This window comes from Odontesthes bonariensis, chromosome 19, assembly GCF_027942865.1.
Source record: "Odontesthes bonariensis isolate fOdoBon6 chromosome 19, fOdoBon6.hap1, whole genome shotgun sequence".
Taxonomy (NCBI): domain Eukaryota; kingdom Metazoa; phylum Chordata; class Actinopteri; order Atheriniformes; family Atherinopsidae; genus Odontesthes; species Odontesthes bonariensis.
The window spans coordinates 25,151,413-25,175,903 of NC_134524.1; the positions used below are offsets into that span (position 1 = coordinate 25,151,413).

Genomic DNA, 24,491 nt, shown 5'->3' on the forward strand with positions numbered 1-24,491 from the left:
CAGCTTGCAAGCAGCGCTTCATCCAGAACCTCCATGTTTGCAAACAGACACACCTAATTGTTTCTCTATTTAAAAAGATGTGACGACATATTCCGTATTTATTACCGAAGGTCGCATTCGCACGGGATTAATATTACCTACTGTAGATACTCCGGACCGTTTCACAGGAGGTAGAATTCTCGGCAAAGTTTACCGACATACTCCGCTATCTTTACTGACATGGCGCGTTCGGACGGGACTAGATTTCCCGGTTATTATTACTTTATCCCAGGTCCCCCCATTAAACTAGTCCCGTCCGAATAGGGCTTTAGTTTCTGTACGCTCTTAGTTGTGTAAAGTTCCTCCTGAAGCAGCTCATCATCATGTGTTTTCCATCCGACCTCAGCCTGAGCTGTTTTAATGTCCCCTCCACTATCAGAAGTTCTCCAGAGAGAAGGAACAGTTAAAGGATTTCAGCTAAAGCAGAAAAACACAGCTTCTCTACTTACAGAGCAGCTACTGAACACTTGTTTCTCACAGTATCTTATTACACAGACTTGAACATGTTATTGGGATTAAAGGAACTGCATTAGGCTGGTTTAAATCATATTTATCTGATAGATTTCAGTTTGTTCTTGTAAATGAAGAATCTTCCTCACACACCAGAGTAAGTCATGGAGTTCCCCAGGGTTCTGTGCTTGGACCGATTCTTTTTACTTTATACATGCTTCCATTAGGTAACATTATTAGACAGCATGGCATAAATTTCCATTGCTATGCTGATGATACTCAGCTGTACTTATCTATAAAACCAGATGAACCCAATAGGTTGGTCAGACTACAAGCATGTCTTAAAGACATAAAGAACTGTCTGCTGCTAAATTCAGACAAAACTGAAGTCGTTATCTTTGGACCTGAGCGTTTCAGGGAGAAACTGTCTAGCTATATAGTTACTCTAGATGGTATTTCCTTGGCTTCTAGTTCTACAGTGAGGAACCTTGGAGTTATTTTTGACCAGAACTTATCATTTGACTCGCATATAAAACAGGTTTCTAGGACTGCCTTCTTTCACCTTCGTAATATTGTTAAAATCAGGAACATCTTGTCTCAGAGTGATGCAGAAAAACTAATTCATGCATTTGTTACTTCAAGATTGGACTACTGTAATTCTTTATTATTGGCCTGTCCCACATATTCTCTGAAAAGCCTCCAGCTGATCCAAAATACTGCAGCCAGAGTTCTGATGAGAACTAACAGGAGAGATCATATTTCTCCAGTTTTAGCTTCTCTTCATTGGCTCCCTGTTAAATTCAGAATAGAATGTTCTGCCTCCACCTCTGGCACCCTCTATACTTTCATTACCCCCTACCCGAACCAGGGTTTGAATCCCATTCCCGCTTCTCTTACCTCTTTTATTTCTCCCCCTACCCGAACCAGGGTTTGCATCCCCACCCCGCTGTGACTGGTGTGCAGTTGGTGAGAGGCTGAGGTAGCTTGTGGCTGTAAAAAGATGGTTGTTGTGGTGTGAGGAGCAGATCTATATAGGGAGTATAGGGAATTACTCACTGAGTCTGGTCCTTTATTTTATTATTTATTTTTTCGTTAGCACAAGTTTCTTGTGTTTACCTTGAATAGGGATGGCTCATGTGATCCTGAAACATCCCATAGTTAAGCTGCTATAGGCCTAGACTGCTGGGGGCCTCATCTGACACACCTTTCCTCACTTTACTCTCTTTATGTATATGTGATATTATTGTGGTCATTAACTCGTGTTTCCCTGCTCCAACAGATATCCTTTGAATGGTGTTACAGTGCCGCCGTCGCGGTGGCCCCCTCCCCCCCCCTTTTCTGTCTTCTCAAACCCCAGCTGGTCGAGGCGGATGGCCACCCTTCCTGAGTCTGGTTCTGCCAGAGGTTTCTTCCTGTTAAAAGGGAGTCGTTTCTCTCCACAGTCGCCTCAGGCACGCTCAGGCCGGGAGATTGGACCGAAAAACAAAAAGTTTTCAGTGCAATCTGTTGGTTTTCTTAGCTAGGAAATTGTTTTTGAATTGGCTCTATATGAACGAATTGGATTATTTTATGAATTATGATTATTATTAATTAATTGAATTCCAATTGGCTTGAATTGGACTTACTATCTAAGTGCCTTGAGATTGTAGGAGAAGGATGTCATGACATGTTCATGACTTCTGGCCTAGTTACATCCTGGGCCTTGTTGACTGATTCATATGAATATGGGTAAAAGGTAGTATGGGATGTTTACATTTAGGGCAGACGCTCGGCGTCGCAGGAAGAGATTGAGTCCGGATGACGCATGCATGTTATGATTAAACCAGTATAAAGTTGGTTCACAGTATGAAGACGGTGGACATTTTGTACACTCTGTACGCACATTTGCTGTGACGGTTTGTTCAATAAACTCCCCAATGGATGGCTGACCAACGCGGGATTCGACTCTAATTTCTCCACAACAAGATGACATTTGTTGTATTTGGCGCTATATAAATAAAAATGAAATGAATTGAAATGAATTGTTTCCATCGTTGTGTCTCTCACTCATTTTTACAGTTTGAGCTTGTTGTTGAAGCACCATGTCTCATGCTCTGTATCCCAATAAAGTCTCAGACTTGTTGGTTTCAAACTTTGAAGACTGAGAAAAATTGAGTGGGAACCTGGAAAAGGCTTGAACTCAGTCCCTATGAAAAGAAAATGAAGAAAGAAAGTTTAGGATTCAACCTTTCAGTGTGTAGTTGATCCATGTAGTTGTCTTATCCACCAGTGACCTCACATTTCCCCTGATGATCGAGGGAAGAAATGCTTTAAACTTCCTGCAGAAGCACAGGAGTTCATCCCCTTCAGATCATGAATATCTGATGGTGATTCCTGCTTTTAAAAGAATCAATGAGAAAGCCACACCGTTATGGATATATCATTACGGAGGTGGAAAAAGTGAACACAAACTACTGAAAAACACTGAAACACAGAAGCAGCGCTCAGTGTGCTTTGGGAGCAGGAACCCCAGAAAGACTTCTGGGGACTGAGGGTATTTTCCTCATTTTTACGTCCCTTCATTCATTTGCCTTTTAGAAGCACTTGTTATTACTTCTTTGAATTGGCTGATGTGACAATTTTTCATGCTGCTTCCTGCTTTTGATTAGTTTCAGGTGTAGCCTGAGTTAGAGGAGAGAATAATGCAAAACAAGAAACTGCAGCACTGATCAGACACGGCTGGATCTCAACAGGAAACACTGCCTGAGAACCAGATCTAACGTGTGACTTCCACTGTGAGTCAGCTCAGTTACAAACTGGGTTTAACTTCTGAGGTTCGTCTCTGACTGAGGGACTGTCTCTGTCACGCTAACAGCCCCCCCGGCTGGCTCGCCATGTTTTGCCACATATACACAGCTTGACGGGGTTCATTCGGGGGGGGGGGGGGGGGGGGGGGGGGGGGGTGACTTCACTGATGACCATCTGCATACAGGAAGACAGTCCTGCGTAACATTCAGTGGCTACAGCGACTGTCTTGCATTTCTGGTGGCTACTTCCTGTTCAGCCAGGACCGTAGCGCCAGTCGCTAACACACAAAAGTCACCGCTGATCACATCTTTAGGGCCAAAGTGGGATTTGTCAGTGAGATTCTCCCACTGTGAGCGACAGAAAGCGCTTTCTAAGAAACTCTCCAGGACATAATAGCTGTGGGGACGTAGTTACCACAAGAACACAATACAACTAAGTCAGTGCTGAACATTTTCCACTGAAATGCTCAGGGTACGCCAAACACAGTCAGCTTAAAACTAAAGGGAACAAAAACAGGTTTAAATGATCAGCGTTTCAGTTTGTAGATACAATCCAATAAAGTATAAGGGGTGTCGTGTGCACACTCTGCCACCAGGTGTTCTGGGTAAGTTGTGTAGCCATCGGGGCAGAAGAAGAAGAAGAAGAAGAAGAAGAAGAAGGAAGAAGAAGAAGAAGAAGAAGAAAGAAGAAGAAGAAGAAGAAGAAGAAGAAGAAGAAGAAGAAGAAGAAGAAGAAGAAGAAGAAGAAGAAGAAGAAGAAGAAGAAGAAGAAGAAGAAGAAGAAGAGAGAAGAAGAAGAAGAAGAAGAGTTGTGGACTGTGAGCAGCGCGACTGAGAGCATCTGAGATTACAGCAGAATGTCTGTTTGGTAAATCTGCTCAGTACCTGATTGTGTGAGTAACTGAGCAGTTGTAGAAGCAACAAACAGATCAGTTCAGTTTTCTCGTGTTAAACGGTTCAATTTAAAGTAGCGTTAGCCTGCTTAGCTGCCTTTTCCCTCAGTGCAGCCATGACGTTTGGACTAAAATGCGTTCACACATCTGATTCTAACACAACAGACATTTGAAAGAGTTTCGCAGCTTGAAGTTGAGCCTCGTGCCCTTTTAGTGTTGGAACAGCCTTAACCCTGAAACCGCCAAAGTCGCAGAATTGCGACATTACGTAAGCATAAACAAAACATTCTGTAGATAAAATAAACGGGCTTTAAGGTGTTCAGTTCTCCTACCACCAGTTGGCAAACATGTTACCCTTTGAAATGAGACCAAACTCACGTCATTTTGTAGTTCACAGTGTCTATATAAGGCAGTGCAAAAAGCCACGCGAGCTCAGATACGGAAGTAGTTATTCAGAGCTTTTCTGTTGAGACGTGCGAGTCGAATTTTCATTGTCAGCGAACTATTAGTGAGTTTTTAACACCACGGCTTGTAAGAAGTTGATACGTGCGGAAGTATTGAGCATGCTATTTGCCGATTCCGACTCCGAGGGGAGTTTTTATCTCGTGAGGAGGAGGAGGATCGGACGAGCACTCATGCTTCCCACGGTGAAACTTCCGAAGGCAATGGTGCTGGCATGTGAAGCGAGGCTGTTCTCCAAGCACACCCACACACTCCAACTCGCTGTCTTTAGATGAAATGACCATAGCCTTCAAAGGCAAGTCCACCCTCAAAATGTACAATCCCAACAAGCCAGACAAGTATGGCTATAAAGTCTTTGTTTTGAGTGAGGCTAAGACAGGATATGTTCTCCAGTGGAATATGTACACTGGAGCAAACGCAGCCCATGACACTGACACAGACTTAGGTGCCACACTGTCAGTGTGGTGTAGGTGTCTGTGCTGTGCCATGTTTTGAGAGGTACCATACTCTAAAGAATTATAAACAGTGTCACCTGGACAGATAAGTATTTACTACCGTTTTGACCATCATTTTGACCACCGTTTTCACGTTTCACAATGTGTTGTCACCTGTTTTAGTGTGTGTTTCTGCTATATGATGACATTTTACCACTTGTTTTATTATTGTATTCCTCATTCCTGATCATTATGAATAAGGTCGAACAGGTTTAAAAAAAAAAAAAAAAAACTTCCACTTCTTGCATGTGTTTTCCTACCCTATGGTAATGATGACAGTATTTTACCACTTTCTCCTGTTTTATTGTTGGTTTCCTCCTTATGAATGATGGTAAAAGACAGAAAAATGAAAATAAGTTCAAACATCAAGTCAATATCCACCATTTCCTGAAAAAATAGAGGCAACTTTTCGCATGTGTTTTCTTACTATATGGTAATGATGATATAGTAATATTTTACTACATTATTCTGTTTTATTGTCGCTTTCCTGTTCCCTGATCATTATAGATGATGATAAAAAGACAAAAAGAAAAAAGGTTTTAAAAAAACAAGTTCATAATCACTCCATCTTTCCAATATATCCTGAACATAATGAGATTCAAAATGGCTGCCATCTGATGACGTCATAATATGCAAATTAGATCAATAATTTCATACCCCACATAAACTATGGATCATGGGCAACATTTTTCTAATGTACAGTAGGCATCTATCTTTAACCCCCTTTCAGCCAACAGCTTTTGAAATATTAATGTCAAAATCCAGTATTTTCAAAAAACAATCTTGAAGCCTAACGGGTTAACTTTCAGCTTCAGTCATCAGCATCATACAGCTATCTGGGAAGTACAGGGAACAACTCCAAACCTTTTTCAGACTGCGTTAAAGATTTCTTGGTCTTTGGGGAAGATGATAAGGGTCAACTTTCCCTCGTAACCAAACACACATTTTCTTCAAAAATATCTGTTTAGCAAGAACATGAAAAGCATGAGAAAAGTTAACATCTGACCTTCACTGAAATGCAGAACAATGAAATACAGACGAGTGTAAAGCTCGACTTCACATCAAACTGAAATGACATATTGCTTCTTCAGATGTTTACATAAATACCCACAGTTGGTGCAGAGCTACGTTGTGGATCTTAATTTTAAACAAAACAAATATGTTCAGTAAAACAAAATAAACATGTTTCTACTTTCAAACAGACAGCATTTTGTTCTATCCATCAACTCACAATTGATGCCATGTTTGTCTTGAACGTCAGGGGATCCGTCCCCAGTTAAAGCAATTCCAACAAATTATGACGCACTTTCAATAGCCGCTTTCGGACAGAGTAGTTATAGGAACGTAGTTATAAGAACTGTCGTACTCGAATTTCGTTCTGATAACTGTCCTTCTGTTTTAGTCTGCATTTGCACATGAGTTGGGACCTGATAGGGACTGATGCGCCGCGCGCAGCGGTCTGAGTCAGTGACGTGTAAGCCGTTAGCCGTTTAGCGCTACATTCAAAAACAAAACAGAAAGTAAGGAGAGAAGAAAAAACACCACAAAGAAGCTAATATGGAGAGCTAGGAGGCCACCGTGTTCATGGTCTGCATGATGGTGATATTAATCATGGACGATCGCATCAGGCGTCTAATATTGAGGCTGGAAGAGCTCACAGAGAGATTCAGGAGACGATACTTTTTCATTTCATGAAGGAAGAAAGGAGAGCAAAGCGCTGCAGACAAAGGAGACAAAGTGTAAGTTTAACTTATTAAACACCCGCAGGTTGTGTCTGTGCCGTATGAGGAAACATTTCAGCCGTGATAGCATGACATGGGGCGTAGCTACCGACCACCAAACACCTCCGTCAGATGTGTTCCTATGGAACCATGAAAAGACCTGACCTCAGAGAAGGAACTAAATAGTTATAAGAACTAAGGGAGATAGCCCGAGTTCCTGTATGTCCGAACACGGGAGAAAACGGCCCCGTGGATTAAAAGGTTATTAGAACTGCTAAAGGTTCCTGCAGTCCGAAAGCGGCTAATGGTTCTTCAAACATGTGCTCCCCACAGAACATTCAGAACTAAAGTCCTGACAAGAGAAGGTGGTAATCCACAAAGAAGATTTTTAATCTGAACAAATGCAAGCCTTCTGATTGGTAGTTCCAGTTGCTGCTCCCAGGTGAATGTTTGCTTATCTGCCGTAAAAATTGTTCTTGATTTAAGCCAATCATTTCTCTCCTGTGTGAATACGTTGGTGTCTCTTTAGACTACTTAATGTAGTGAAAGCTGCCCCACACTGACCACAGCTGTATGGCTTCTCTCCTGAGTGACTACGTTGGTGTCTCTTTAGACTACCTAATGTAGTGAAAGCTGCCCCACACTGACCACAGCTGTATGGCTTCTCTCCTGAGTGAATACGTTGGTGTGTCTTTAGATGTGATAATCGAGTGAAAGCTGCCCCACACTGACCACAGCTGAAAGGCTTCTCTCCTGAGTGAATAAATTGGTGTGTCTTTAGATGAGATAATTGAGTGAAAGCTGCCCCACACTGGCCACAGCTGAAAGGCTTCAACCCTGTGTGAATATGTTGGTGTGTCTTTAGATGAGATAATCTAGTGAAAGCTGCCCCACACTGACCACAAATGTAAGGCTTCTCTCCTGTGTGAATACATTTGTGTGTCTTTAGACTAGATAATGCAGTGAAAGCTGCCCCACACTGGTCACAGCTGTATGGCTTCTCTCCAGTATGAAGCCTCTGATGATACCTCAGATTTGATTGTTTGATAACTTTCCCACAGTCCTTACAGCAGTGCCATCTGGATCCCTCTTGGGCTCCATGTTTCTGCAATGACAGAGAGGAAGAAGACTTAGATCCTTTTGAAGTTCACACAAAAGATTTCTCTAAGCTAACCTACGCTAACCAACATATTCTAACTGGACCTGTACAGACCGAGCCACACAGGTCTCAATATCTCAGATCAAACGTGAACACTGAGGGTGCGTTTATAAGTGCCCTCAGCTATCAGCACTGTGCTCTGATGAGTTCTGCACACGTTCAGCTTTTTAAGCAGTAAACTCTTGCTTTTTGCTCTTTTACTAATTCTTTTTGTCATGATGAAACTCTGAAAAGGAACTTGAGCTACAATATTTCTAAATGATGGAAGGAACCAGAGTCTTGTCCAAGTTGTTCACTTAAACACCATGTAGAGGTTGGGCTGATAAAGGTTGATGACCACTGGTTTAAAGGAATAAAAGTAACAGAGGTGGTAATACATGACATTCTTTACACTAACCCTCTGTTCCAGCTTACAACTCAGAGGTCTGCAGCCGTTCAGCTCAACAACCATCAGGGAAACACAGTCTGTTTTAACTCAACCTTTGTTTCTCTTTGTTAAAACAACTCTACAAACCTGTCATCTAACCATTAAAGACCCAAAATATTACCACCACCAGGTTCAATTCATGTAACCCAGAGACTTTAAACACAAATAATGAAGATTAGCTCCCGAACCTCTCAAATCTGCAGACTGAGAGCCAGAAAACGTCCCAGCACAACAGTCTGCCCGCTGATTTTCTTCCAGCAGATCATTCAGCCTGCAGCACATGTTGAGTCTAAGCACATCTGCAGCTCAGAGAGAGGAAATGAAACCAGGAAACACTTTGCTGTTTTTAACCAGGAAAACACAAACTGAGCAAATGGAACATTTATTAAAGGCATGAAATTTTCACTTTTTAAGGTTGTTTAACATTAATATGAGTTCAGCTAGCCTGCCTGCGGTCCCCCAGTGGCTAAAAATGACGATAGACCTAAACCATGCAATGGAAATTATTCTACGCCTTTGGAAATTTGACCATGCAGATGGCCTGATCGGGAAAGCCGCCGATTATGACGTGGAGGTTGTTTCCTCCCAGAGCCCATGTTTGGCTATGACAAATATTTTTTTATTTTTTCTCTTTAAATTGCTGCTTTATGCTGTTCTTTTAAATGCCTTGTCTTTATGCAAAGCACATTGAGTTGCCTGTGGTATGAAATGCGCTACATAAATAAAGATGCCTTGCCTTGCCTTGCCAGAACTGCCTTTCCCCGCCCACAGCTCTTTGGCCATCTCATTGCTCTGTACATGGATGTAAAAAATCTGTTTAGAGCTCCTGCATCAGAACCTCTAAAGAGCCAGTGGAAGGATTTAGTTTTTTTTTGGTAAAGTGACGACAGGACCGAAGAGATTTGTGTATGTGTGCGCCAAACATTTCACCGACGAATGTTTCCAGAACTTGGGCTAATACCGAGCCCAATAAGGGCGAGCCCAGACACCCTGAGGAGGAATCTCATTTAAGCCGCTTGTGTTTGCGATCTCATTCTCTCGGTCACTACCCACAGCTCGTGACCATAGGTGAGGGTAGGAACATAGATTGACCGGTAAATCGAGAGCTTCACCTTCTGCCTCAGCTCCTTCTTCACCACAACGGGCTGGTGCAGAGCCCGCATCACTTCAGACGCTGCGCCGATATGCTTGTCAATCTCCTGCTCCATTCGTCTCTCACTTGGGGAAGGATCTCATTCCCGAGAGTAAGTAATTTAACGCTCTATAATTGTGTGTAACTGTGTCTTGTGTAGCACTTGCTTGATGTTTGACTGTGTTAGGAGAGTTGTTCACTAACAAGTTCGTCATATTGTCAAATTAAGCTCATCTACGTGCCATAGCGATTCAAAAAACATTTGCGCAAGATACCACAGGCGTAAGTAAGGCCACACCCCGACTAAAAAGCTCATTCTGAGGATCCTAAGGAAAGCTCTTTTTTGGGAATGGCTGTAATTCTGCTCCAAGGCAGAATTTTGGGGAAAAAAACTCAGATACAGTATTAGGGGACCACTAAAGCCTATAAAAATATATAAAAGCATCATCATCTACAGCAGCTACCAGCATTCCAGGATATAATGTATTTAGAAAGGCTAGAGAAGCAGGGCGAGGTGGGGGAGTATTAATCTATGTCAGAGAGAAGTTTCAACGTGAACTAATAAGGTGGCCTAAAGACGTTAACGCTGAGTGTATTGGTCTAAATGCATCACTCTGCTCTGCAATGTCTTTTACTATGATTTGTGTGGATCCACCTCAGCAAAGGATGTGTTTTATGATCATCTTCAGACAATCTTAAATCACTCAACTCGAAGAAGGAAATCATCATACTCGCTGATTTTAATATCAACTGGGACATCAAGTCAGAAAAAAAATAAACAGCTGATGGATGAGTACAATTTGACACAAATTATAAAAGGAGTGACAAGAATAACTAATATGTCAAATACAACAATTGATCTAATATTTAATAATAATCCTGAAATAATCTCTAAGATTTGTAATCTATTATCAAGCCTGTCAGATCACAATTTTATCTTGTGCTCATGGAAAATTAAGAGGAAGCATTTAATGGCATCCACCAGAGGTCACCAGTTCTACTTCATACCCAAAAGCCAGCAACAATTCCTGAATGAGGAAATCCAAAATCTCGAAGGTCTAATATTCTGGAAAATAACAACATTGAGGCTAGCTCAGATAACTTTATTAAAAAAATCAATGAAATTATAACGATTCACAGAGAAAAAGGTAAATCCAAGAAACATAGAAATAATCTGTCCTAGTTGAACAATAAAATTATAAAATGAATGAAAAATAGAGATAAAGTCTTAAGGATGACCCGTAAGGTGAAAGCAGATTCTATATTCAGGCCATAAATGGGGCAAATGGTGATTAAAAGCTAATATGGAACAATCTAAATGAGTTATTTCCCCAACTTAGTGATCTACAGCTCCAGGTAAATGATGAGCTAACTGACAATCTGGAGATTACTGTGAGTTATCAATAGATTTTTCATTGGCTCAGTTGAGGAACTTGCGAAGCCCTTTAAATGCTCACATATTTCATCTCTAAAAAGGCCAGAGATTCATTTGGTCTTATTAGTGACCTTTTAAAGACCAATAAACAGGCTCTTGCTGACCCAGTTGCACAAGTTGTAAATCTATCCATAAAACAAGGAACGGTACCATCGACATGGAAGATTGCTCGGGTCACCCCCGTCTTTAAGGCCGACAAAATCTATCCACCCATAAGTATTTTACCTAGAATTTCCAAAGTAGTGGAGAAATGGGTTACCACTAGGGATGTCCCGATCCAGGTTTTTGCACTTTCGATCCGATACTGATACTGGCCGATACCGGCCTATCGTATTAAAGTTTAAAGTTATTTAGCCTACTAACTTAGTTGTCAGACTCATGTTGAAAAGGGTTTTCCTGTTTATTCAGGGATAAACACAAAATTGACAAAATTAAAAATAACAAACAGAGATGGCATCAGTCAACAGTAAAAAGTGTAAATTATACTGTAAAGTTTACAGTATAATTTGCACTTTTTACTGTTAACTGATGTAAACTGTATTAAAAAAGCAAATCACACAAACAACCTGTGTAGAAAATAGTCTATTAACTCAGCATCAGTACTCTGCTCTTGAACAAGTGTAAACCAAGGCTTTAAAAAAAAAGAATCAGTGCAAATAGTATTGTGAACTATTTAAAAACAAAAGTGACTTCTACTCCCCAATCTCCTCCACACTTTGCACTCCACCTCTTCATCTGTTTCGTCTTTTAGGGTAAAATAATCCCACACAGCTGACATTTTTACCGGTAACTTGGCCGTCTAAAGGGCGGTTTATGTCGTCTGAGTATGTGTCGCAGTTAACGCAGACATGCCCCCGCCCCTTACGCAGACACTCTGGTGCACCTCCCCAAAATTGTAACTCACCGCAGACAGTGCCGCAGATATCGTCGCAGGGAGGAGAGAAAGGAGGCCTCTGATTGGTCAACTCTACATCCGCTCTACACTATGCGTATTTCCGGTTTGCTAACCGGCTAATGGTGATGCTAACCGTGCTAACCGTGACGATTCTTTCGCCTCTCTGCCAGCTCCAGTAGTAGCAATATTTCTTCTTTTTCTAGATTGATCAGCTGCATCTCAATCAAAGTGCGCATTCGTCCAGTCGCCACCCACCGCACCCACAATCCTAGTTTGTTCGTGATTGTCCATCTTGCGTTGTGGCGTGGGATTAACATAGCGTAGACCGCGCTTCAAAAGTAGGCATAAATCAAAAAATAACTGCGTTGTGTCTGCGACAAGCTCACTGCGACACACTGCTGCGAGAGTATACATGGCCCTTTAATGGTTAGGACACCTGTGGGTTAGGAGATGCTAATGCTCGTGTGTTGAAGGTGTGCTGGAAAATGTGGACTTAAAAAAAAAACAGGATCGGGAGTCTGGATCGGCATCTTTCCATGCCGGCCCATAGGCATTTTTTTGCAAATATCGGATCGGGACAAGCCTGGTTACCACAGAGCTGACTGAACACTGAAATAATGGCCATGCAACTCTTTGGATTTAGTTTGGATTTAGTAAATTCCATTCAGCAGAGACAGCTGCCTGTTATTTCCTAGAAAACCTAAAGAGCTTGTTGTATCAGGGTGGCTTTGTAGCTGCTGTATTTCTTGATTTAAAGCGTGCTTTTGACACCATTAATCACGATGTGCTTATTGCTTAATCAATATATAAAAAAATGTGTGCAATAGCATGTACTCACACTCCAATTAAAAGTGGCAAAATAGTCAGATAAATGCTGGTCTTCAGCATGAGAGTACATGCAGTACATAATAGATACGATCCGTTGACTCAAAATAGAGTGTGTGATGATGAATGTAACCCAAACATGAATGAAAACAAGGGAAATGGCCCCAAACCTCAGCCAAGGGCTGACCAGATCATCAGGAGAAGGCCAAATCCAACAACCAAGGTGAGGACTACAGAAGCAATCCACACCTCCACACAGAAAGGAATAGACACCATTCTGATCGGGGACTCTATAACACAGCATGTCAGAATGGCAAAGACGGAAAATATAACTTTTTCTGATGCATCAGTCAGGGAACTGATAGATATTTTGCCGACCATTCTGTCTACTCATCCAGATGGCACGAGGATCATCGTCCACACAGGGTCTTTAGATATTCTGAGAAGGAAGACTGGCTCTGAGATCCTGAAGAAAGACTTTTCTCTGCTGTTAGAGAGACTGTGTCACTATGGAGCACACCGGGTCTCCATTTCAGGCCCCATTCCTACTGTGGGTAAAGGAATTGAACTTTTCAGCAGACCAGCAGAGCTGGATGCAGATTACTTGGTGCACACTTACGTCATGCTGTTGGGACGGCAAACCCAAACATGACTGTACAGATTAGACTGAAGGCCACAGCAGCGAGGCAAACACACACACACACACACACACACACACACACACACACACACAGGGGGATGTGCAGGATGTTCAAGGACAAAACAAAGATACCATGCCATGATGCGTTCAGGGTCCCTGCTATAGAAGTCCGATTACTGACAGCTGTTCTGAGAACAAGCTGGGGCCCAATAGGATTCCTGTATTAGTTAGTAAAAGAAGGAATGGAAAACAGTCAGCCTGCTGGGTGAATCTATCTAATCTGTTAACGGTACCATGTACAACTCAGATTACATCAGAGACCGGTGTAAACTCCACAAAGCTAGCCTTACTTAATATTAGATCTCTGTCCAATTAGTCACTGTTAGTTAATGACTTCATAATTTCACACAATTTAGATTTCCTTTTTCTGACAGAAACATGGTTAACAGAGAGCACAAGTGCTGCTGTTCTTTTTTTTTGTAATTTCAGTCATAACTCTAGTAAAAGAATAAAACAAAGGTAATCCACTGTATGTCAGTCACACCTTATACAATCTCTGCCACTCTGGTCAAAACAATTTTCAGAGTTATTGATGAAGTCACAAAGTAGCATGGGATTGAGTTGTTTTCTCCACTGACAATCAAAATCGATGTGATGTTCATCTCATGTTAATGTACACACAAATTCCTCTTTGATAACCAGGCAACAGGAAACACCAGCAAGACAACTCCAGCGCTAACCTTGCAAATACCACTTTTTGCATGTTTGTGCACACATGTTTTGTTATTCTCTGACTATATTAAAGAACAGAGGACTGAATGTTACAAAATTGAACTAAGAACAAGTGCCAACATCCATGATCTTTGACAAGACCCCTAGATAAGAAACAACAATTTAAGTGAGCTGCTTTGCTTACACATTGAGGGGAAGGGAACTATTATAAGACCACCTGTCTGTGCGGTCACAAAAGTTGCACACTGAAATATTTAGCATGCGAGAGGAGTTTATGTTAACAGGAGTTAACATATTACAGCACCTTTCCAAGATTAAAAACGCCTCTCAGTATTCTCCTGGGTCTCCTTTTTTTCTATATCAATTTGTCGTTGTTGTTTGCCATAGAGTTTTGTTTAACTCCGTGCCAACTAAAGTTCTGTTTTTAGTTTTGATTAAGTTACATTAGTTGTTTATTCATTTCCCTACCTACCTTTGGAAAGTCTTCATTTACAGAATACATAACCTTTTAAACCCAAAGAAAAATAATCAATTGAATAGAACACCAAGAAACTTCCCCAAAACTACCTTTAAATTTTTGAAGAATATGCAACTTCCAAGTAATAATGAGAGCCTGTAAATTATAAAAAAAAAATGGTTACCATTGTGGTAATGGTCATGTAGTACAAAGAATGTTTTTCAGCCCCAACCATGATGATTTTCTAACCTTAACAAAGTCATCTTGAGGTCTAACCCTAGCAAAATGTTACTACCTAAACCCAACGAGGGATGCATGAATGATGGAAAACATAGAGTAACCGCGCCATCCAGCAACACTGCCTCCTACCACCTTTGAAGGGTTTTTTGGGCTTGTTAATGGAAAAACTTTAATATTGTATCTCCCTTTATGTGGAAACATCCTTGGGTCACATTTCTCTATTGACACTATGAGGTGGTACTTTGCAGGAGTGTATTATGGTTCATATTTAAGGATATGAACACCATATTTTGGTCATTTCTTTTTTTTCTTTTTTTTTGTGCTGCTGTTCTTAATGAAGCAGCCCCCCCCAAACTTTAGTTTTATGGATAAATGCCGAAATGGGAGGAAAGGTGGGGGGAAGCTGCCTTATTTAAAGATACATTCAAGTGTAAAGAGATCACATTTGGTGAATTCACTTCTTTTGAATATCTTAGTTTTATTTTAAAGGGTGTTCCTAAAATCCTGTTCTTAAAGGGGAACTCCGGGGCATTTGAAGCGTGTTTCCATTGCTAGAGGTTCTTAAATAATGATAGTAGGACACAGAGAGGTGCAAATCTGCGCTCCCTGTGTGGAGATCGCGCTGTTCGCTCAGCCTGTCATGCGAGGCTAATACGTGGTGGCTAAGGGGCAAGAGCTAACCCTTCCACGTAAAACAACAACTTGCACACTGCAGAAACGTCACACCACTTTATAACCCATCCGACAATAAAGTCACAAGCCTTACCATCAAAACCATATGCATGGTTCTCACATTACTGGCATGGGGACGTTACAAAACAACTTTATAAACAGCATATAACTCACCGGCTGGTTGTAGGCGCGCGCATGTGAAAGCCCAAAAGAGTCTATGGAGAATAATCCCATATACAAAACAATTATATTCTCTAGAAAAACTGCGTTCAAGTATTTAAAACATTACAACAATACATGCCCAGTAATATTCTTGTAATGTTTTAAATACTTGAACGTAGTTTTTCTAGAGAATATAATCGTTTTGTAAATGGGATTATTCTCCGTCGACTCTTTTGGGCTTTCACATGCGCGAGCCTACAACCAGCCGGTGAGTTACATGCTGTTTATAAAGTTGTTTTGTAACGTCCCCATGCCAGTAATGTGAGAACCATGCATATGGTTTTGATGGTAAGGCTTGTGACTTTATTGTCGGATGGTTTATAAAGTGGTGTGACGTTTCTGCAGTGTGCAAGTTGTTGTTTTACGTGGAAGGGTTAGCTCTTGCCCCTTAGCCGCCGCGTATTAGCCTCGCATGACATGCTGTGCGGACAGAGCGATCTCCACACAGGGAGCGCAGATTTGCACCTCTCTGTGTCCTACTATCATTATTTGACAACCTCTAGCAATGGGAACACGCTTCAAATGCCCCGGAGTTCCCCTTTAATCATTTACAGATCTCAAGGATATTGTGCAAGTTTTATTGATGAATTTTCTGAATTATTGTCTGTTATTTCAACTGATTTTAACCATTTCATCTTGACCGGGGATTTTAACATTCACATAGATAACATGATGGATGGTAATGCCAAAGAATTTTCTTCTTTTTAAGGCAAATGGATTTAATTTGAACAAGATAGGGGTGAAAGACTGACAGACAATGGGGGCCTAGGTATACCTAATCTACGTAACTATCACTACGCCTTTTCTCTTAGACATTTGGCACATTGGTTTTTGCCCCCTGAAAGAGCTCCACCTTGGTTCACTCTTGAGACAGTAGCGCGTCTGCCACTTGCATTGTCTAGCTGTCTATCAATTAACCTTGCTCCTCAGAACCAGTCGCATCCGGTTCTCTCCCATATGAAATGGTTGTGGAAAACGAAATCTAAATTTTTTAAATTTGACCCACGTCTTCATAAATCTGCCAGTGTTTGGTATAATCCTAAACTTCGCATAGGTAAAACGCCCTTTTTCTGGAAGTCCTGGTATCAAAAAGGGATAATAGGCGACTTCTATGAGAATGGTTCATTAAAGTCCCTTGAAACACTGGTGGTGGAACTTAAATTATCCAGACAAGACTTTTGGAAATATTTACAATTACGACATTTATTGCTGAAGACTTTTGGTTTATCCACTTCTATTCCTGCAACATGCACTACACTGTAGGAGATTAAAAAAAGGTGTTTGGTCAAGGGCATGAAGCCTCTGTTTACTATAGAATGTTGTTGACTGCCTTGGACTCTAATATTATGTCTCTTAAGAAATCCTGGGAAACAGATTTGAACCTCAGTCTCACAGATGAGGAATGGAATTCGATTCTTAGGAATGGGAAAAAAATGTCAAGGGAACTAAGAACGAGACTGGTTCAATTTAAGATTTTACACAGAGTATACTGGACACCATATAGACTGTACAGGGTTGGTTTGTCAGATACCCCGGTGTGTTGGAAATGTAAGGGAGATAATGGCACATAAGTACATGTGCTTTGGGAGTGTCCAAAAATTCCAGAGTACTGGTCATCAGTTCACAAAGTTTTTCCTTTTGTAGCAAGCTCTATATTCTCGGGGACTCGTCATCACTGGTCCACTTGCCCTCCTCCCTGTCGCAATGGGTGCAGACAGCTGTTATGCTGGGGAGAAAGCTGTTGGTGGGAGAGTGGAAGGGTCCATCTATCCCCTCTCTGACTAATTGGTATAGATCCCTGGGAAAACTTGCTGCCTTAGAAAGATTATCATACAGATTGCTAAATAGAATTAATGAATATCAAATCAAATCAAATAAAATTTATTTGTATAGCACATTTCATGTACAAACAGTTCAAAGTGCTTTACATAAAATAAAAGCATTGCAGCAGGGAGTGGAAGAAGCATTAAAAATACATAAAATAATATAAAGAGAAACAAATAAAATCATTTAAATGAATTTAAAATCAGGCAACAGTCTAGATAAGTTAAAAAATATTTCAAGCATAGACACATGAGAAAAGAAATGTTTTTAACCTGGATTTGAAAATGTCTACATTTGGTTTGATTGTAACCATTGATGTTACTGCCACTGTGGTACTACAGTCTAATCTCCAACGCTGTGTTTTCTTCCCTTTCATCGTCAGTGGTCTGTTCAGAGTTTTAGTCCCAGTGATGCAGTCTTTGTCAGTAGGTGAGGTTCCTCAGTCAGTGTTCTTTCGGTGGGATCTGGAGCATGAGTACAGTGAGTCTTGTGGCTCCAGTAACTCAGTCTGTCTCCTATCAACCATACCTTTACACAATCCGATGTAGCTGCAGCTACCTTGTTTGGTCCCGTCCACAGAGGAGAGGACCAGTTACTTTGTTGACTGTCTTTAGGACCCAGTTTCCTACTTCACCAGGTGAAGTATGGCGGTCCTGTTCCTTAGTGAGCATTTCTGTAACATGTTGAGATATACTCATCACCGTGTTATTAAGTTGTTTCACTTATTCCCACAAGTTTTCATACTGTCGTAGAACAGGGGGTGAGCCTGTTGGTGCAGTAGTAAATGGACAGAGTCTTTTCTCCCTGCCCAGGCCTCATGTGGGACAACCTGACAACATTCATGGTGGATTCTGGAGTAAATCTCAGGTTAATTAACATCATAGGGAGAGCTTCAGCCCAAGTTAACTGTGTGTCTGCACAGAGTTTGTTGGGCCTTTTTGATGGTTCTTATTTGCTCTTTCCACTCGTCCTTGTGAAGCTGGTGATAGACTTCACCGAGCTTATGTCCAATTCCAAACATCTGTTCCATTTCTCTTAGTTCTTCATAAGAGAAGTGAGTACCATTGTCTGTTCTTATCACTTATGGTACCCCAAATATTGGAATAATTTCTCTTGTAAGCCATTTAATGACTTATTTCTCTTTTTCATTGTCTTGCCTTCCAGTTGGAGCAGCTGCTTCTTGTTGATGTAGGTGTTTAACAGGGCGCCGGCTGAGGTCACAAAAACTTTTCTTATAAACGGATTGATCTTCCTTTTCCAATCAGAGCGGCTCAGACCTCTAATTATTTAAAATGTTCTAAAATTCTCAGTTTGTTACTATGGTTGAGTGGCATCTCTTTAACTGTAAACATAATTTTATTTCTATTTCATCCATTCTATCCAATGCTATACTGTTTAATTCAATTATCATTTATCTGCAGGGTTAGAAACTGCTAATCGTGTTGATACATTGTTTCTCTTGTAAGGCCCTCTGGTCACTGTGGCTGTTTTTGAATGCGTCATAAAAACAAAACTTATCTTGTCTTGTTATGAATCAGTCTCACTGCAGCTGTAGTTTTCCTCTTTAAGAAAGCTATTGGTGGTATCTGCCTGTAGCGCCTTTTGTTGCATTTTTGTTAATATCCTAATAATCTAACCTATTTTAAACCTCTCTATAAAGCACTTTGCTGCTTTGTTAAGAGAGCATTTTAATTGTTTCATAGATCTGCTGCAGTTAAATAGTTAAATGGTATATGGATATTGATAACTATCAACTCAGAATTGGTGAAGAGAGGCAGAGGAGATCTATTTAGATAAGCTAAATTTTTGGAGTTATGTTAATATGATCTCTGAAATAATGATGGCTAACCTTTACTACTTTAAGATGATAACCGGCTGTTTGATATCTGACTGTCTGGCCTTGCTGTTAAATCCTGATTGTTCAACCTATGTCACATGGTCTGACTGTCTGATCTCAGTCCTGCTTCAGGTGGAAATCATAAAGTCTCACTTTGTAGAACATTTGTTTTTGTTCCAACAGCTTTTTCAATCAAAGGAGGAAATATTCTGAACACTCTGCTTGTGTAAATCTTATTTCAGCAACAACTTGTATGAATGTCTTGTTTTCCTGGATTTATTTTGGACATTTTATTGCTTCTTATCTCTTCACTGTGATTCTTGCATTGAAAAGCTGTTTTCAGTTTATCTAAGTACTTTGGTATCTCTCTTAATCATATTCATGTTCCATTATCATATGTAGTTCTTGTACTCTTAAAGTACCGGCCAATGATCACTCAGAGTCTGTAGATAAACGTATTGTTTGGACTGTCCTCGCTCTCAGGCTGAATGAGAGAAGAAGAAGCAGGATTGAGATGAGACACTTATAGGGTGATAGTATTTTATGACAAAGAGAACAACTAATAACATTATGGAGCAGCTTGGAGGTTATCAGTTATCTGTTAGAGCTTTTAATCTGTGTGATTCATTATTTACTATGATGCTGCTGCACAGCTGATCTTTAGTTAGAACCCTTAGGCCCATTCTCCGACTCTGTTGATTTTTTCTTTTTCTATTTTGACTCTCATGTCTCTAAGTTGTGATTTTGCCACTTGTGCCTGAAGGGAAGCCAAATCCATTCTGTCCTGTTCCTGCTCTTCCATTTCATTATCAATGTATTGAGTGACGTGGGCAGCCCATAATGCATATGTCAAGCTTGCTAGTCCAACCACCTTTTTCAGTTTAGATTGCACAGAGGGAGTGAGTGAAGCTTCCACTGCTCCTCTAAACAGCATCTCAATGGTGTCACTTATGGCTGGATCTTCACCAGTTCTATCCTGCCATAATTCTCTTACCCGGAGCAAATAAGCTGTCCCTCTCTCATTTCTATTAGGTGGAATTCGGCACAGTTCCGCTGATCTCATATGTATAGGGAACTTCTCTCGTATCTGTGGCCAGAGTAAATATACAAGCTGCTGGAGGGGCGTACTGTCTGGATCGAGATCAGTTCGGCAGTGTCGTTCAATTTCTGTCAACATGCCCAATGACGTGCATGAGACAAATACTCGTCTGAAATCACCCAGGGCTGGGATTATTCCAGCACATGCTCCCAAGAATGCCTTAATCCATGGTGCCCCCCCTTTATTTATGTCTGGTATTTGGGATTTAATCATTGCAGTGTCCTGCAAGGAGAATGGATTATATGTGGTGGTAATGCGACTAACACTAGTAGTTGCCATTATCAATGGCATCTGATGATAATTCCGACGGGTGTCTGTGCAAGAGTGAATATTGCCACTACTCAGTTTCTGAGCAGGGACATGTGGCAGATTCTGACTTTGTGACCGGTCAATCCGATTTACCTGTCCAAGCGGTTTTCTTTGCTCGAATACGGAAGTCAGGTTACGTACTGTGGGACCACCATGTGCATCCCCTGATCTATTTATGTAGACCGGTTCAGATGGTGTAGCCCATGATCGGGTTACAAATGAATCACTTGAATGTTCTGAGGCCGGAGGTTCCAGAGTTCTGGTGGTGAATGGATTAGTGCTCTGTCGCGTCGTTACGTTCAGGTACTCTTTTGCTTGTGTTTGAGAGTTAGTATCTCCTGGGAATGGAGCTGTTTGCAGTATGCCATTTTTAACAACCACTAAATTACCCATCATGGGAGGTGTAGAGTTGGTTAGTGCCTCTGACTTAATTGGTTCAGTTTGAGGCATCTGTTTCTGGAGAGCGTCCAATAGCCTGCGGGCCTCAGCATAAGGAGGAGGAGAAGACAAAATTGTCTTATCTTCCTCGGTTGCCGTTATGTTGTGTAGAGGTGTCTTATCTTTTTGTGTGACATGATGTCCCTGGAGAAGATTGCGGCCCTGCTGGCATAAGGTGCTGTATTTGTGCGGAAGACTGTGTCTGACAGGATAATTTGACTTCACCTAAAAAACACTGACAGTCCGCGAGAAATATTGATGCCTTTTTTTCTTCTCTATTTGGAACTGTGGCGTCTCCGTGACCCACGTGACTTCCGCATTCCTTTCTTTCTATTGAAATCTGTGGGAGTGTCGCCACTCTCTCTCTAACCACTCTGCTCTGGATGCGTACTTTGAATTGGAACAGTACTTGGTCCTTCGGTGATGACGTTTCAGAAGTACACGAGTACGCAAGCACAGACAAGTACACATAGTGAGAAACGGCCCTGGTCTAGTGCGTAACCTTTAAAAATAACGTTTAAAAACGTTTAAAAATATGTGCTTCTGGTTCACTCGCTTTTATTTTGAAAGGCTTCGAATCAACTTCCGGTCCTCATGCGCAGGTCTGCAGACAGACTCTCTCGAAGTTACTGGACACGCGCTTCAGAGTCAAGACCCTGTTGGAAACATCACTACAGACAAATACGCACATTGAGAAACGGCCCATTACCCGACACACACTGCGAAGCCTCGGCTCATCTGAGAGGCGTCTGGCTGCAGACCTGCACTGTCAGGACCCATGACCTGCACTGTCAGGACCCTTAGTTGCAGACATGCACTGTGACGTCACCTGCACTGTGAGGACCCGAAGCTACAAGCGAGGAGCACGTATTTTTCGTTCCCCATTTGAACTGTGGAGACGGCAAGGTGAGTTTAAGTCGAGTGAAAACAACTTTCTTTCATACAAAGAAACAGAAACAGTCTTTATTCACTGGAACGTTACGTTGCACACTATATACTCTAAAGTTATATTAATTTTAAAGAATCAGGTTTTTTTTTTTAACTTTTGGCTAGTCTTCAGCGTTGTTATCGTATCGATAGTGCTCAGTTGTATAATTTTGTTTGACTTATTACGACAGTATTTGTCTCTTACAGATGCATATTTCAATAACTATATACTGTAAAGTTATATTAATTTTAAAGAATCAGGTTTTTTACTTTTGGCTAGTCTTTAGTGTTGTTATCGTATTGATAGTGCTCACTTAAATGCGCCATTTATATATATATATATATATATATATATATATATATATATACATATATATATATATATATATATATATATATATATACATATATATATATATATAATTTAGTTCTACTTATTACGACATTATTTGTCTCTTACAGATGCATATTTCAATAACAACCGCCGGCACTACGCCCAAAACCGAACGTTGCACGTCATGTTGCAAACTGTTTCACTGCCCTCTGTGCCTACAATTTAAACCAGCAAAAGCTGCAGAGCCACTTAGAGGCACATACAAAAGGTGGCATTTTATTTAAAGGTAAGCATAATGTATTTGTCTGTTAGTTTGTACTCATAAGTATTAGCCAACGCTACGCTACTAACTTCTGGCAGGTTGTGGTTTGGTTTGTAAAAGGGTAAAAGGAAAATTAAGGGAATGTAGGTTGCAGTGAAGAACATCTGACACCTCACTTTCCGTCTTTTAGAAACCTACCCCAGTCACTAAATCCTGGCAACTGGACAGAGAAAACTGGACTACAAATTCAGGTAAGAGTATAAAGTATGTATAATGCATGTATTCATATTAATAGTTGAGTACTCAGGAAGAAGAGCAGCAGGCAGAGGTCTCCAAGAGAGCCAGACTTGCTGATGTGGACACACCAGTGGAAGGCGTAAGCTTTTGCACAGTATCTATTGGTCAGATACTGTTGGTGTGGCAGCTATGGTACAGACATCTTTCTTTCTGTCTTTTCCATAGGACTCAGTTGAAGATCGCATTCTTCAAAATTGCAGACATGCAGCAGAGTGGGCTGAGGCCAACAAACCACTGTTGTCTGCCAGAGTGGACCTGCCTGACGTTCTGGGCATGGGGGAAGAGGAGCAGGCAGAGGCTGCTCTACAATATGGGAGGTTGTGGAACGAAGAACTGGACGAGGATGAAAGAGAAGCGATCCTGGAGCCTTTCAAAATGATATTTCACAATATTAACGACATGTTGATATTTTGTGAACAGGTAGTCGACAAAAACAAAGATTTTTTGTCATATTGTGAATGTTTGACTGAATAAGCACTACAGAACATTTGATCATGTTGTGACTTGGTGTGTTTTTTATGTTTTCTCATTGATCCCTTAATAATTTGACTAAGATTATACTGTAGATATCAAGAGTTAGGGTACTATTTAGTGGTACGAAGGTGTTCCAGCAGCACAAGAACATAATTGGCATAGACATAGAACCAAATATAATAGAACCAAATATAATATATATATATATATATATATATATATATATATATATATTAGGAGAGGAGGATGGGGTGCGCTTCTGGCTCTCTACCGAAACCCACCTGTGCTCGTCCGCCTGAATCCCCTCGCACTGGCTTGACCTCGGGCGACGGGGGTGTCTGTGGCAAGGAAGGGGCGAGGAGTGGGACCACCGCTCGATCATGCCCGACTCCAGAAGGGAATATGGTTAATTCACCAGACTGGAGCGGTGTGGTGAAAAGGGGCCGACCGCGGAAAAATCATGCTGGGAGACAAATCGCAGTGGGTGCTGGTAAACCCGCACGGAAGACGTCTAAGCCTATTGTTGGCACTGGAACGCAAGGGAATATCAGTGTGATCCGCACTAAACTGGTAAGTCTTTTTGCTACTAAATTCTCACCGGACCTTAATGCAGAGACCTTGGCTAAATACCTGAGTGGCCAACTGGGGCGTAGCGTGAACTGTCAACGCATTACCACTGCGGGCAATCGATACAGCTCATTTAAAGTATCTGCGGAATGCAATGAAATTGAGGAAATGTACGATCCAGAACTATGGCCGGAGGGCTCTGTTGTGAGGCGTTATTACGAGCCACGCAAAGCGAATGTATTGGGGGCTACCACAGCAAGGCCTCTCTCTGACTCTGGTGTTCTGAGTGGGGCTGCTGCCACACTGTGTAATTCCACTGCATGAGAGTTGGATCTTACAACTGCCGTGGGCTACGTTTGGGCAACAGCGCAGGCGATAAAGCCCGACGTGCTGTGGTTGACAAACTGCTGCAGAGTTGTGACATTTTATGCTTACAAGAAAC

The 24,491-nt window shown here is 41.3% G+C and overlaps 1 protein-coding gene across 1 annotated transcript; it reads right to left on the bottom strand.

Annotated features, from left to right (window-relative positions):
• Positions 1-7,066: 7,066 nt before the first annotated feature.
• On the bottom strand, positions 7,067-23,864 carry LOC142368751 (uncharacterized). Its single transcript, XM_075450930.1, has 3 exons — positions 23,764-23,864; positions 21,805-21,859; positions 7,067-7,950 (listed from the first exon to the last, which is right to left on the bottom strand). The coding sequence occupies exons 1-3, from the start codon at positions 23,862-23,864 to the stop codon at positions 7,336-7,338; spliced, it is 771 nt and encodes a 256-aa protein (XP_075307045.1). The 3' UTR covers positions 7,067-7,335.
• Positions 23,865-24,491: the final 627 nt, after the last annotated feature.

What these genes read in the sequence shown, in the direction of transcription:
- LOC142368751 (XM_075450930.1), bottom strand. Translation starts at nt 23,864, where the DNA reads ATGATCGAGCGGTGGTCCCACTCCTCGCCCCTTCCTTGCCACAGACAC. An exon ending in ATTCAGGCGGACGAGCACAG is followed by an intron (nt 21,860 to 23,763) that starts GTGGGTTTCGGT and finishes ATTTGTCTGTAG; the next exon opens with TGATGTTTCCAACAGGGTCT. An exon ending in TGTCCAGTAACTTCGAGAGA is followed by an intron (nt 7,951 to 21,804) that starts GTCTGTCTGCAG and finishes CTGTCATTGCAG; the next exon opens with AAACATGGAGCCCAAGAGGG.